This window comes from Aspergillus candidus (genome assembly GCF_002847045.1).
Source record: "Aspergillus candidus strain CBS 102.13 unplaced genomic scaffold BDW47scaffold_22, whole genome shotgun sequence".
Classification (NCBI taxonomy): domain Eukaryota; kingdom Fungi; phylum Ascomycota; class Eurotiomycetes; order Eurotiales; family Aspergillaceae; genus Aspergillus; species Aspergillus candidus.
In genome coordinates, this window is record NW_020194027.1 from 276428 (window position 1) to 290747 (window position 14320).

At 55.5% G+C, this 14320-nt stretch overlaps 6 protein-coding genes across 6 annotated transcripts; 3 read left to right on the forward strand and 3 right to left on the reverse strand.

Moving 5' to 3' along the window:
* The first annotated feature begins 168 nt into the window (after window positions 1-168).
* Window positions 169-1346, forward strand: BDW47DRAFT_105813 (trafficking protein particle complex subunit 5). Its single transcript, XM_024812644.1, has 2 exons — window positions 169-666; window positions 752-1346. The coding sequence occupies exons 1-2, from the start codon at window positions 374-376 to the stop codon at window positions 1242-1244; spliced, it is 786 nt and encodes a 261-aa protein (XP_024672098.1). The 5' UTR covers window positions 169-373; the 3' UTR covers window positions 1245-1346.
* Window positions 1347-1407: 61 nt separating this feature from the next.
* On the reverse strand, window positions 1408-3065 carry BDW47DRAFT_105814 (microfibrillar-associated 1 family protein). The gene has a single exon (XM_024812645.1). It carries the CDS (start codon window positions 2956-2958, stop codon window positions 1444-1446), a length of 1515 nt encoding a protein of 504 aa, XP_024672099.1. The 5' UTR covers window positions 2959-3065; the 3' UTR covers window positions 1408-1443.
* A 177-nt stretch (window positions 3066-3242) lies between these two features.
* Window positions 3243-4099, forward strand: BDW47DRAFT_105815 (putative ssDNA binding protein Ssb3). The gene is made up of 3 exons (XM_024812646.1): window positions 3243-3582; window positions 3688-3742; window positions 3872-4099. Exons 1-3 carry the CDS (start codon window positions 3334-3336, stop codon window positions 3949-3951), a joined length of 384 nt encoding a protein of 127 aa, XP_024672100.1. The 5' UTR covers window positions 3243-3333; the 3' UTR covers window positions 3952-4099.
* Window positions 4100-4251: 152 nt separating this feature from the next.
* Window positions 4252-8130, reverse strand: BDW47DRAFT_131741 (putative GATA transcription factor (Ams2)). Its single transcript, XM_024817383.1, has 4 exons — window positions 7981-8130; window positions 7755-7908; window positions 5681-7692; window positions 4252-5616 (listed from the first exon to the last, which is right to left on the reverse strand). The coding sequence occupies exons 1-4, from the start codon at window positions 8018-8020 to the stop codon at window positions 4334-4336; spliced, it is 3489 nt and encodes a 1162-aa protein (XP_024672101.1). The 5' UTR covers window positions 8021-8130; the 3' UTR covers window positions 4252-4333.
* Window positions 8131-8710: 580 nt separating this feature from the next.
* On the forward strand, window positions 8711-9539 carry BDW47DRAFT_31528 (mRNA splicing protein SMD2). Its single transcript, XM_024818729.1, has 4 exons — window positions 8711-8787; window positions 8875-8907; window positions 9107-9355; window positions 9416-9539. Exons 1-4 carry the CDS (start codon window positions 8765-8767, stop codon window positions 9456-9458), a joined length of 348 nt encoding a protein of 115 aa, XP_024672102.1. The 5' UTR covers window positions 8711-8764; the 3' UTR covers window positions 9459-9539.
* A 785-nt stretch (window positions 9540-10324) lies between these two features.
* BDW47DRAFT_105820 (putative dihydroxyacetone kinase (DakA)) lies at window positions 10325-13297 on the reverse strand. Its single transcript, XM_024812647.1, has 5 exons — window positions 13058-13297; window positions 12544-12959; window positions 11842-12349; window positions 11149-11783; window positions 10325-11078 (listed from the first exon to the last, which is right to left on the reverse strand). Exons 2-5 carry the CDS (start codon window positions 12548-12550, stop codon window positions 10450-10452), a joined length of 1779 nt encoding a protein of 592 aa, XP_024672103.1. The 5' UTR covers window positions 12551-12959; window positions 13058-13297; the 3' UTR covers window positions 10325-10449.
* Window positions 13298-14320: the final 1023 nt, after the last annotated feature.

Below are 14320 nucleotides of genomic sequence, written 5' to 3' on the forward strand. Positions count from 1 at the left end.
TCAGTAGTAGTAGTCGTAAACAAGAGTAGTGTCTTGAGTCTGTAATCCGATTGTTGATGGTATATTGTAGAGAAACCACCGAGGCGGTGTGGGCGGCAGATATCTGTCTCCATATCATTTTCATCTCAGCTTCATCTTTATCTATCCCCAACAACCACATACAAGTCAATTCTACACGCCTACTCAGTCCCACTCGAACCTACTCACTCTTAATCAATTGAACATAATTCACCTCTGTTGCACACCTCCTGTATAGCAGACTCTCTACATCCCGACCGCCATGCGATATACATAACAATAGCCATCCCGCCATCGACCCTCTGCATCGAGACATCCAACCCACCACCTCAACACCACCACCTCTATAGCCAACATGTCGCAACCACGACACAACACCATGCTCTCCCTCAGCAGAACAACCTCCAACACCCCCTCCCCAGCGGAGAAACACCATCAACACCACCCCTCCCAGCAGATCCAATCCGCGCCCCTGTCCAGTCCCAGTCCCGGCCTGCGCGTCCCCTCCAACCGCAAAACCATTTATGACCGACACCTGAACCGCAGCCGCAATAGCGAGCTCAGCCGTGCCTCCTTCGCCTTTCTTTTTGGAGAGATGGTGACTTACGCCCAGCGTCGCGTGACGGGAATCCAGGATTTGGAGAAGCGGTAGGTTACCTCCCTACACCTACCTACCTACTGCCTACATCCTACACCTACCTACACGTACTTGACAACGAAGCTAAGAAAACAGATTAAATGAACAAGGATACCCTCTCGGACTCCGTCTCCTCGACCTTCTCTTCTACCGCACCATCTCGAGCTCAACCTCCTCCGCCCTCTCCAGCTCCTCCTCCACCTCCGCCTCCCCTCCAAACCGACCCCTCCGCATCCTGCCCCTCCTGCACCTCATCCACGGTCCCCTCTGGCGTCTCCTCTTCGGCCGTGCCGCCGACGCCCTCGAACACTCCGTCTCCCCCGAGACTCCCAACGAGTACATGATCACCGACAACGACCCCATGGTCAACACCTACATCAGCGTACCCCGCGAGATGAGCATGCTCAACTGTGCCGCCTACGTCGCCGGTATCATCGAGGGCGTCTGCGACGGCTGTGGCTTTGAGACTAAGGTCACGGCTCATAACCAACCGACGGAGTTGTGGCCCGGTCGGACCATCTTTTTGCTGCGCTTCGGGGACACTGTTATGGAGAGGGAGAAGGTGTTGGAGCGAGCAGGCGTTAAATAGTTTACTGTTCTTTTTCCCTGGGTCTGTATATGTGGTGCTTATTCACGGCTGGAGAGACGCTTTACGGCCGTATGTGCTATCAATCAATACAGAACAGCCTGATCCATCGGCTTGTATGCAACCCTTTAGATAGATACCCAACGCCGAACATCAATGTTCATATGTATGCTCCGCCCTGATATTACACAGTATAGATGCTTCATCGCGGCGACACGCTGGTCCGTCTCCGTTTCTCCCGATCATACGGCGACGGACTCCGTTTCCTGCGATCGCCAGCCTCCGGTCGATATCGATCTGTCGGGCGGTCTCCGTCTCCATGTCTGTCCCTGCGAGGTGACCGAGATCGAGACCTCCGTCTCTGGACGGGGCCCGCGTTGGCACCCGTCGGCTTCATGGGCCCCCCGTCACCCCTCCGGTCACTGTCAGGCATGAACCTCTCATCCGTCACGCCCACCGGAGCGCCGTCACGCCGCCGCCGCCTTTCGAACCCATTCCCAAACTGCCCCGTATCCTCCGACCGCAGATCCTTATAGCGTGTGCGGCCCTTCTTCCCCAACTTCGTCATATCCCGAATCTGCATATACTCCGGGAGCGTTTCGCGCGAGACATCGTCCACGAACCGCGCACCCACCAAGGCCCGCTTATCCAGGCCCTTCTGCTCGAGCCCCTCGCGGTGGAACGCCCCCTTGTGGAAGTACCGCTGCATGTAGCCTCCCTCGCCCCTCGTCGCCTCCTTATCCTCCTGCTGCCGCGCCAGGAACTCGCGGTCTTCGCGATCGCGCTCCTCGGCCGTCAGATTGCGCCGTCGCTCGACCTCCTCCCGCTCCTTCTCCGACTGCTCGATCGCCTCCCGAGACCGCTTGATCCGCTTCAGCTCCCGCAGCTTCCACGCCGCGTACTCCGCCTCGGGGTCCACCCCGTCTTTGTCGTCTAGGGCGCTCTCCTCCGCAGCTTCGACTTCGTCGTCGTCCCATGCGCGGTTCGCCGCGCTGCGCGCTATCGCTTCTTTCTCGAGCTGCTCGCGGACGAGCGTGTCGGCCTTTTCTTGCCGTTGGGCGCGGCGCGCTTCGGATTCGGCGTGCGAGTCGGCTGTCGCTTTGTCTTGCGTTCGGGTTTCGGCATTGTTGGTGGTGGTGTTGGTGCGCTTGTCTTTGCGGATGAATGTCGGTCGGAGGAGGACTCGGCGCGGGGCTTCTTCTTCGGAGCTGCTTTCTTCTTCGGAGCTCTCTTCTTCGCTTTCCTCTTCTTCTTCCTCACTTTCTCCCCCCTCCTGCTTTCCAGCCTTATCGTCCGAACCTGTAGCAGGCGCAGCCCCAGAAGCAACAGCCGCATCGCCAGCAACGCGACTATCCTTCCCTACTGCCTCTTCATCTTCATCTTCCTCCTCCTCCGTAACAAACCCCTCCTCATCCTCATCCTCCTCCCGCGCCTCAATCCTCACATCTTTCACACCCTTCGTGATTTTCCCCGCAGCGGCAGCACCAGCAGGGAACGAACTCGCCTTGGGCGCCGCGCCGCGCTGTCGCTGCTGCTGCTGTAGCTTCAATCGACGAAGTCGCTCTTGTTCTTCCCTTTTCTCTTCCTCCTGACCCTCATCTTCTTCGTCTTCGTCCGAGGAAGGCTCCTCAGCAACGGCTTTTCCGGGTCGGTAGCGGGAGGGTTTGAGCGGGTTTGCGGTCATGCCGCGGTGGTGGGAGGGGAGGGGGGGTGGCATGTCGATGATTTAAAAAGTGAGTCGCTCGATTATTGTGTCATTGGTGTATTTTCGGTTTCACTTGCACCCTTTGTTGGGTAGAGGTGGACTGTTGCAGGAGTGGTAATAGTGGTTCGTACTGAGTAGATGATGGAATAATGTGAATCTTAGCTTAGCTTAGGTAAGGTTTTCATTAACTGTAGCTGGGTACATCACATGACTACGCGTTCGCGCGCGCGATTACCTTAGATAGGGCACTCACCACCTCCAACCTACCTCAGCACATGAAACACACCTACCTACCTACCTACTCAACCATCCATCATTCTCCCAGCCAAAGACCACGAAAACCGAAACCTCAAAACAGGACCCGAAGAAGCAAAAGAATCCGCAAGAATGTCCCTCCAAACCCCCCGCATCCTCCCCTCGCACCTCCACGCCTTCCACCCCAACACCGCCAACGGGCCCCGCTCAACGAACACCGTGCGCCTACTGGGCACAGTGACGAGCCTGCGCGGCGACACGGCGACCATCACGTGCGGGAACCACGGGGATGTGACGATGCTGTTGAAGTCCGATGCGCATTTGCAGATGGGGAGGGTGGTGGAGGTTGTTGGGAAGGTGGTTGACTTGGAGGGTGGGGCTGTATGTTTTCCTTCTCTTCGCTCACCGATCGATCCCCCGCCATGCGTATAGCTACGTAGGAGGTTCATATTGAAAAATATACTAATGAGTGATGTTGATGTATAGGGTATTGGGCTAAGACTGCTCGCAAACTTCGACTGGGGGAATCCTGCTGATGTTGGTATGTTTTTTTCTTCCCTTCTCTTCTCCTCCTTTTACACTACTACCCATACATACCTACCTCACTACAGAATCGTCCTTCATCAAAGAATCTTCCCTCAATAATACTAATATGATATCAATGAAATAGACTACAAAATCTACGAAAAACTCGTCGACGTCACACATCGGTATCCGGAGATCTTCTACGACACGGGCGATGCTTATTGAACCTACCCTACCTTCCGTGGTTAATACTGAGAGTTTGGGTGAAACCAAGCGGTTGTTGAGTTGAGTGGATAGTGTCAATCAAAATAAATATACCCCGTCTTGTTGAGATTTGATGTGCGTTGTGATAACAGGTAGTGCATTTACGATCATGATCTTGTACGTATGATTGCTTAGGTGAGCTCTTTAGTAACGCGTACATGTATATTATCATACTACATCGTAGCTACTCTGGAAAAGCCCGTTGTATAATGTTAATCACAATTGATAATAATTGACTGCTCCAACATTCTCAGACACGTAAAAGAATAGAGCCATTTCACCCGTAGGCGACCCCAACGCCATCGCTAATATCAACAGAAAAATATGACAGAAAAGAAAGCAATCATAAAGCATTAGTGTTCGCCTGGTCCCCCTCCTTGGATTCCTCCGGCTTGTCCGCCATCAGACCGTTGTTGAGCGCATCCGATCCGAAGAATCCCGAGTCCAGGATGCTGGAATCCGTGAAATTGAACAGATCGAAACTGGGATTGTTCAGGTTCTGTTTCTGGACCTCCGGGTCCGCCAGGATCGCGTTGATGAGATCTCGTGACTCGTCGCCCGCTCCCTGGTCGTCCTCCGACCCGTTCGGCGACACGTAGTCCGACGGCAGCCACTCCGGCCAGTTGCTGCTGGACGCGCACCGCGACGGCTCGAACGCGAACAGCGAGTCGCTGTGCACCGCGGACGCTGCGTCCTCAGAGAAGATGTCCACCATCACGTTGTCCATGCCAAAGGTGCCCGAGGGGAATGCGTCCGTCGGCAACGACAGTTCGGACGTCTGCTGACGCAACGGCTTGGGCGTCCGCTGACGCGGCGTGCCTGGGCTGCTCTGGATCCGCTGGAGTCGCTGCGCGGTGAGCTTCGTGGGGCTCTCCATATTGGCCATCCGGCGCCGCGACGACGGCGAGCACGGCAGAGACAGACGCTTATCGCCCGGGACACTGGTGCGGGGCTGCCTCCGCTTCGGCGTCGGACTCGCTGGCAGGTCACAGTCGAACGAAGGACTCCCCTCAAACAGGTTGTCCAGGTCGCCGGAGGCATTTTCCTTGTCCTCGCCTTTATCTGACCCGCGCGTGGCAATGCGAGGGCTCCGCCGAGGACTGTTCAGGATCGCTTCGCCTAAGGCTCGGAAAGGAACCCCGTCCGCGTGCGAATTAGGAAACAGTGCTCTCCTTACAGGCTTGGGAGTAATGCTCTCACCCGCAGCTGCAGACTTGCGGTTTTCCATATTCCGAGCCGGGCTAGACTGGATCGCTCGTCGGAGAGCTTCCATGGGGTCCTCGTTCTCCCAACGGCTTTTCTCCGAGGATCGCGAAGGTTCGGCGCTGTTTGCTCGTCGTTTCTTGGAGGGAGGATCCTGCACGTCGTCGTCGTTTTCGCGCCCGGTCTGGTGATCTGCTGGGGTCGTGCCGTCGTCCGCCGCGGGCGAGGAAGCATCAGAGGCTCCAGGGGAGGATCCGTCAACTTTTGATTCGGCTCGGCTGCGGCTCCGCGTCGCCGTGCCGTTGATGGAGAGCGGACCGCCTTTGCGGCTTCTCGAGGGCCGCTTCTTTTTGTTCGCGACGCCTTTGTTCCATTTGTGTTCGGGACGCATCGACTTGAACTTTTGGAACCAGAGACCGCAAGCTTCACACCACTTATGTTAGCAACAAGACCATCGAAGATGATCACAACGCGGACTAGTACTTACGGTTGCAGAGAAGAATCTGGACCCAGTCGTTGTCCTCGTCGGCCAGGGTCTTCTTGTACACCTTGAATTTGATGATCTTGTCCTCGTCGTCTCGCTTTACGGCGCGCCAGAACAACATCGTACGATCCTTGGTGAGCTCATTGGCATAATCCTCATCCCCCTCAAATTCTTTGGACCAAGCACGGCGCCACGTCGGAGTCTCGATCGCCCCGCAATTCTCGCAGTAGGGCGGGACTTGACCGTTCTGGATGCACTTGTCCAGACGATCTCGGACCTGCTTCAGCCTGCGCGCACCGGCTCCGCTGCGGCTTTTGGCATCGTCCGGGACAGGCTGCGGGGCAGGTGTCTCGGCGGCAGAGAAATCACTCATGGGACCCCAGGCTTGGGACGAGTGAGCCTGCGTGGGCATCACCGGATCACTGGCGGGAATAGAGCTGATGATTTGCTCCATTTCGCTCTGTGACATCGGGGCTGGCGCCAGAGGCTTGGGGGTCGGCCGAAAGCTTGCTCGGGACGATGGTCTCGAGCCGGCATTGCTCGGGGGGCCGCGGACCGGGGCGGGAGCGATGCCCTTGGCTGCAGGCTGCTCCGGGAGCGCATCGCCACGGTGACAAGACTCTCCCTGCGGCTCCCGGGTTGCAGGGCCACCGACGGGCGAATTGGTATGAGCGGCAGGTCGGGTGGCGTTTTTATCCCCGGCCATGTGATGAGAGACGGATCGCGTGCAGTCTTCCAACGGGGTACCGATGTCCTCGTCCAAGATCTCTTCCACGCCTCCACTCATGAAGCCTGAATCCGTGGTCATAGGTGGGAGGACCGGGCTGGACCGATTCGGAAGCCCGCAGTCCAAGACCGGGGGTGAGGACGGCATGCTGAACGACGGTTCGAAAAGACCCTGATAGCGGGACTCTTCTGGTGAGTGTCCATGCAGATCCCCATGTAGTTGATCGTCACTGGCCGAATAAGGCGACATGTACTGCGCGTTGTTCTGGGCCGACGAGGCCTCGCGCAGGAGGCTGGGGGGCGGACGCTCGCGGCGAGGGAGGTCTTGTGCGTGCGAAATGGGAGTGGGGGGGCGGACAGGTTCTTCGAGCGGACCCTGACTCGCAGCGACTGCAGCAAGCGACGGATTCACCGGTGTCGGGCGATGGATCCGCACCGAGGCGGCAGTACTGGCAGCCACCCGCAAGGAGCTGGGCTGCCGCTCAATGTTCAGGTCCGATTTACCAGGCCCCGTTGCCCGATACAGCTTGGCCCTCTTGCGAGGCTGTGCGTCCATCGACTCTTCGCCGCTGCCATAGCCCGACTGCATCGACCCCCTGCGGCTGGCATAGCGCCCCTGGGTGGGGAGATCCGAATCGTGCATCGACGCACTGGACGAAGGGCGGATGGCGTCTTGTGCCCGGTCGTGTGATTGCGGTCGCGGTGCCTGGCCTGGTTGTGTCTGTTCGCCCGACTGAGACATATAAGGCGCCGGGGTGGAGACGCTGGCCGGGGATGCAGAACGGTAGGAGCCGTGGGCTGAGAGGGCGGGAAAATCTCGCGGGGTGGACCCCTCGCTGAGCAGTCGATGGAACCGCTCGATTCCGGTATGGTCCAGGGGAGACGCGGTCCGATCTGGCTCCGTCATCGAGGGACTCATCAAGGCAGGATTTTGGCGTAGAAAGTTTGTCCACGTTTGTGCGTCGAATTCATGGGGAATGTTGTTGCTCAAATCCCGGTACTTTTGGATGCTGTCTAGATACTCGCGTTGCATCACCGTCGGTACAGGCACCAGCCGCAACTTGACCTCCAGCGTCTCCTGAGCGCCCTTGGAGAAGAGGCCTAGGACGTTCTTGCACACCCGACCGGTCACCATGGTCTGGGACTGATGGGCCGGAGCCTCGGGGGTTGGCGAGGACGAGGCGAGGACCCACGAGAGCATCCCCTGCCCGACCAAGGGCGTCTCATATTCGGAGTAATCGTAGGCGTAGACGGTGTAATCCTGGCCCAGTTTGGCCACCAGTTCGGGGCTATCCACGAACACAAGGTATGAGCGTCTATCCACAAACCTCCCGGGAGGGGAGAAACCTACCTAGCGGACACAATGGCTTGAATGCAAGTTTTCAACTCGATGACCCCGATGAGCGTCTTCTCGTCCAGAGCAGCGGTCTGGATTTCGAGCAGGTGAGGCCATCGGGCTAGGCAGTTCGTTTTGCTCGCGTCATCGAATGTGTAGAGCACCTTCACTAAAGGGATCGAATCAGGGGTCAGCAATTGGACGCCACTGAACCGAACCAAGGTGGGCCACAAAAACTCACGCCTCATGGGCCGGACGGAAATTCCGTCCTGAGATTCCATGCCACCAGACTTCGAGTGATGACCATAAAGTAGCGTTCAGAACGAGGATCCCGGGGGTTGTGAGAGGAGAGAGGGAGGTCGATCGGGTTGGACAGTGCGAGGATAAATCAAGGCACCTGTCGAGGGTTGGAAAACGTGACCCAGCGGTTCGTTGGGGTTTCAAACGACGTGCGTCGAGATCGAAGTAAGGCCGTTATGCAATCGACTCGGCAAATTCCAATCAGGTTCGAGAAGCAGAATCGGCAGCAGCGTCGACCGGGGAATGCAGCGGTATGTACGTAGCGGAGTCGCGGGGGTCGTGGTACTGAGGAATGCTGGACACTGGACAGACGCGGGACAGTAGAACGCTTTGCGGTGAGGAAGGAGCGAAGGAGAGGTGGATGAGATGCGAGGGATGAAAGAGAGAAGGTGAAAGAGAAGTCAATGAATTGAATTGACAAGGAAGGGGGGAGGGGGAAGAGAGGAAGCGAGGTTGGGAGAGAAGAGAAAGAAGAGAAACGCCTTGCGTGAAGAAGTTGGAGAGATCGCGGGCGTGTTGGGACGCGACGTGACGCAGCCAATCGCGCCTCGAAATGGACGGCCACACAAACACGGCAAACACGCGGGCACGTGACTCAGGCGCCAAGGCCGCAGCTGGGAAGTTGCCGCGTTCAGATCTGGAAAAAGCTGCACCTGAATCACGCACGAACAGCCAGATATTCAGCAGCTTTACTCCCCTTCTTATACCCGTTCTATACGCCCAGCATGTCGACCGACCCGAAGATTCAGTATGTTACCCCTCTTTTGCGCTATTCGGATGAGTCATGTGTCATCCAAGCTCCAACTGGACCGAGCCGTGCTAACCATTTGACCAGGGACCTGCTCAACAAGCCTAAGAGCGAGCTCACGTACGTTGATTCTCCTTGTCGATTATTCTCTCTCAAGTGCATCGGCCGTGTCATCATCCGTGTGGTGTCAACAGCTGTCAGATGACTTGCTTTCCATCTCAATCCCGCCTACCCCCACCACCACCTCAGTCCCCATCCGACCAGCTCTCTACCCACATATCACTCCATTTTCCATCGCCATCCTCTAACAATACCCCAGTGAATACGAAGTCTCCCTAGTCGAAGACCACGAACTCACCGCCGGCCCGCTCTCCCTCCTCCAAACCGCCACCCGCACACACACCCAGGTCCTCATCTCCTGCCGAAATGGCCGCAAACTGCTCGCGCGCGTCAAGGCCTTCGACCGCCACTGCAACATGGTGCTCGAGAACGTCAAGGAGATCTGGACCGAGAAGCCCAAGGGGGGTAAGGGCAAGGGCGTGAACAAGGATCGCTTTATCAGCAAGATGTTTGTTCCTCTACCCCCAACCCATATTCGAAACTCAACTCATGCTTATGAATCTGTTAGGTTCCTGCGCGGCGACTCCGTCATCCTCGTCCTGCTCAGCTGATCGAGTCTTCTGAGCTTGATTCGTTTCTACCTGAGTTGTCCGATCCCGTCCGTCTGTTCGTCCACGTGACATTCGTGCATCTGTCCAGGGTACATCCGTACATGTCCCACGTCGCGTCTTCTCCTTTATTATCTTGATGATCAAGGAGAAAACGATAATGGAATGACCCCGAATGGACCGGACACCGATACCCTACTTTTTTCCCTTTACGATTCCGACATCGTCCATCCACCTCTTTCTCTTATCTGTCTTTATTGTTGTCTTGGGAGCTGGAAGATTTTCCTTTCTATTATTATCTTTATCTTTATCACGATGGGTCTATCCTGGCGTTTCTTTGGTGTGAATTGAAAAGAGAGAAGAGAAAGAGATCTACGTATCTACCTTCCTAGGTCGGGAGGAATGGATGGGATTGAATGACGATTCCACCCGATAACTGGGAATAGAAAATAAATAAAAAAAGAAAATAACTTCACATTACAATATGTCCGAGATATCACTATTAGTCTCGGTAGATATCTGCTGGAGGAGTGATAGATAACCTACCTTGGTATATCAAAGTCCAGTAGAGTAACCACCTCCCTACGGGTGTATACTTGAGGGGCGTGTGCAGGACACTGCCTACCTAATAGATATGATTAGAGGGCTAGAAGGTAAGATAGGAAGTACCTAGTACCTGATACAATACCTAGGTCAGGAGGTGCAGTAGTAGGCCTCTTCTTTCCATCTATTCTATCTATCTATTCTATCCTAGTTACTAGGTACGTACTTTTTCAACAACCGGGTTGGGCAGACCTATCCACCCACCTACCACCTACATTTACCTTAGAATCGCGTACTAATACTACGAAGTCGAACAGTAAAACAAATAGATGATAAATAATTTCATTAAACCAACCACTAGTCATCAACATCATAAAATTATATTAAGAGATGTAGTATGTACCAAGATGAGCACCTCCCAAGAAAAAAACCCCCAAAGGATTCAAGCCCATTAAAGAGCCTCCGCAAGACCAGTCAAGAACTCAGCCAGACCATGCGCGCCAGGGTCGGGAATCTTGCCCACCCACTCATCCTCACCGCCAACATAGACACTACGGCCCAAGCTGGCCTTCATGGCCTTGGTGTCGTCGGAGCCCTTCTGGGCGGCTTGCGCGGCCATGTGGACGTCCTTGACGGTCTGGAGTTTGTTGCAGAAGGGGTAGAGGGCGTCGATCATGGTGCGGTCGCCGGGCTGTGCGGGGGTGTAGTTTGCGAGGGCCTTGCATGAGTGGTCGAGGGCGTTGGCCCACACTTCGGTCGTGGCCGGGGTGGAAGAGCCCGGGTCTTGATTGCGGAGGCCGTGGGCCAGCGCGTTGAGGAAGATGGCGTAGACGGCGCCCGAGGTGCCGTCCATGGTGTTTTCGACGACTGTTACGATGCGGTTGACGGCGTTGACGACGTCGTCGGTGAGGCCCGAGGAGGGGTTCTCGAGGAGGGCGAGGATGGCTTCCGCGCCGCGCTTGAGGCCGACGCCGCAGTCGCCGTCGCCAACGATGGTATCGTAGCGGGTGACGAGCGGCTCGGCGGCGATGACGCGACGGAGGCCGGAGCCCAGAACTTTCCGGAGCACGGCGGGGTCCACTGATCGGCATGTTAGCGGTGTTCTTTATTTCTTTTTGACGAATCAACGAGGGTCGTGGGGACAACGTACGCTTGAGGTTGCTGGGCACCTCGTGGGCCGGCTTCGTCCGCTTGAGCTGCACGGGAGCGTCGCTAGAGTGTTGTTCCCAGGTGGACGACTTGATGGGAGCGGTCCAGCCGACGGCTTCGGCGGGAGCGTCTAGGAGCTCGATGAACGACTTGCCCGCTCCGAGACCCGTGTCGGCGACCTTGAGGAGGGAGACGCTGAAGCCCATGCCGTTCAAGCTGGTCAGGAAGGTGCCCTGGATGACGCGAGATGGCTTGATGCTGTGGTCCTGGCCGAGTTGGCGGTAGACCTCGTCGGTGATACCCGACAGTTCGAGCGCGCTCAAGCCGCCCAGGTTGTTGATCAGGAGGACGAACTTGTCCTCGGGCCGGTGCGTGATGAAGGCACGGTCAGGATCGTTGTGGTCGAGGATCTGGAACAGCATGGTCTTGACCAGCTCGGGAAGCGAGGCCTTGACGCGATGGGATCCCGGCTCATTGTGGATGCCCATGCCGACCTCGACTTGGCCGTGAGGGATCGAATCCTCCGCGGCGGTCACAGGGCGACCCGGAATGTGAACATGCTCCAGGGATGCACCCACCGAAGCGAGGTTGTCGTTGGCCAACTGCGCGGTGGCGTAGACTTCCTCCAGGGATGCACTATAAGGCGATTAGTTTCCGCTTGACCGATTTCGGCGAAAAGAGGAAGTGGACTTACCCAGCCTCCGCCAGGGCGCCAACGATCTTCAGGACCAGGATGCCGCCACCAATGCCACGACGACCAACCTTTCCACCCTTCTTCTTGCCGACACCAGCGTCGTCGTTGATGGCGAAGAATTCGGTCTTGATGCCCGCGGCGCGGGACTTCTCGGTGGCCATGCCAAAGTTGAGCACGTCACCCGTGTAGTTCATGGGAATGATCAGCACGCCCTTCTCGTTGTTCACGCAGTCCATGGCGCCCTTGCGAATCTGCTCAGCAGACGGCGAGGCGAAGATGGTGCCCGCGACGGACGCATCAAGCAACCCGTGACCGACATAGCCGGCAAACGCCGGCTCGTGACCGGAGCCACCGCCGGAGACAATGGCAACCTTGGACTTCTTGACGGAATCGGGGCGACGGAAGATGATCTTGTTGTCGGGGTCAAAAGCCAGAGAGGGATTTGTCAGGGTGAGAGAATGCAGGGCAGTGCGAACCAGATGGTCCGGGTCGGTAAAGAAGTGTTTGGCTGGAGCGCGACGTTAGCGTGTGCGTTAATGCAAATCGTCTGGGGTTTGGGTTTTGCGGGGTAAGATTATCCCGCGGGCACGACTCTCGGGAGAGACTACCCGCTCGAGGGGGGGGGGGGGGGGGGGGGGGGGGGGAACGAAAAGGAAAGAGAAGGAAAGGGAAGAGCCCCAGGGAAGATCTAGTGCCACTTACTCTGCATTGTGAGATTGAAAAGGAAATGATCGTAGGATCGGGGATGGGCGGGTGAGGTCGAAAACGATCCGATTTAGAACGGTGGGGAAAACCGGGAGGATAACCAGATATAGAGAATCCGGAGAGGAGTATAGGATGTCAGGGAACCTGATTTTTTTTTTTTTCTTTCTTTCCCTTCTCGAGGCCAGCGGTCGAGCGCGTCTTTATAGGCGGAGGACAGTGGCAGTGATGACTCTAAACGAGACGGATTCTGGGCGAAATTGGTTTCCGTCGCAGGGGTTGGCGCGCAAGAACTGAACCAGGAAGTCCGGGATGTCTCCAATAGTTTAGTGCCGTGAACACGATCGGTTTGCTGACCAGCAGAAGCGGGGAGGGTGAGGGGGTAGAGAGGTGGAGACGTTGGTGTTTCTTGGGATCTGGTTAGAGTCAATCCGGAGGCTCTCATGCGCCGGGGGGACATGATGAGGGGATGCCATTTGCTGGGGAACATGGCTAGGTAGTAGGATGCGCATACCTTATAGGTGGGAGGATAACAAGATTGTCGTCACTGGGACGTTATAGAAGATCTGTAGGGAATGGGAGGGGAATTGGATTGAGGGAGAGGGAGAGAGAGAGATAGAGAGAGAGAAAAGTAGATATAGGTATAGATATAGATAGAGAGATCAATTGACCGGAAGCTCAGGAGGAGGATGAGGGAACCAGGAAGATAAATACGGCGACGACGTGGAGCAGACAATAGACGTGCGTGTCAAGTTGCCCGGAACCAACATTTCTATTTTATTCTAATCATTTTATTTTATTAAAATGATTTTCATCATTTTTTTTTTTTTCAGTTCACATGAACAAGGACATCGTGATGACCCATCAGGATTCCCAGATAGGCAAGAATGGAGAAAGGAAAGCAGTTGAATCATACATGCGACATCATACATCACCCATTATCCATGATTTCTGTATGGAGAGGGATCCACTGGGAAAGGGTTCCCTGGGAATGATCCATGATCAAATGATCAAAAGGACCCACCCGACTAAGTCTTTCTGGATTCTTAAAATAAATGAATAATCCGACCGAAAGTACCAACCAAACTGAATGGGTTAGATTAGGATGGTCTAGTATAGTGAATTACGGAGTACGGAGTAGTCATCGAGTCGATATCATCATAACGGGTTGCCAGAAGGGGGAATTCCGCAGTATCCTGGTTCAAAGCAATTGATAGAAACTTCGATGCTTATTCTGATTCCCGTCTGGGTGTGGAGGACAAAGTACAAAGAAAGTATAAGTACAGTATGTCGGAGTACTGGTAACCTTCCGAATTCATCCATTCCCGCTGAACCCAGCTACTCGGCCGTATAACCATACGTCCGATCTTACTATCTACCACCGTCTTATTCTATTATTTTTATTATTAGTATAATGCGGAGTGACGAATCCAGGTCCCCAACTACCCAGATATCGGTCTGTTTTCTGGCTGGGTCGGCATACCTGCATATGATATATCTGTCAGGTATTAACTTGAGCTCTCCGGTAGTCAGGCAGTACTCCATACCTGCAGAGTACAGAGTACATACTACATACGGACTACAGACTACAAACTACAGACTACAGACTACAGTTAGGCTCACACACATGAAGATTCCACCCCAAGATCATCCGGACAAACACGGAGCAGGACACGTCTAGTTACTAGCTACCCTACCCAGTAGCAGGTAGCGGTACCTACATGCAGGATTACCTAGGTACGAATAATCCCAGGCAGGATGCAAGCCTAGTTGCCAT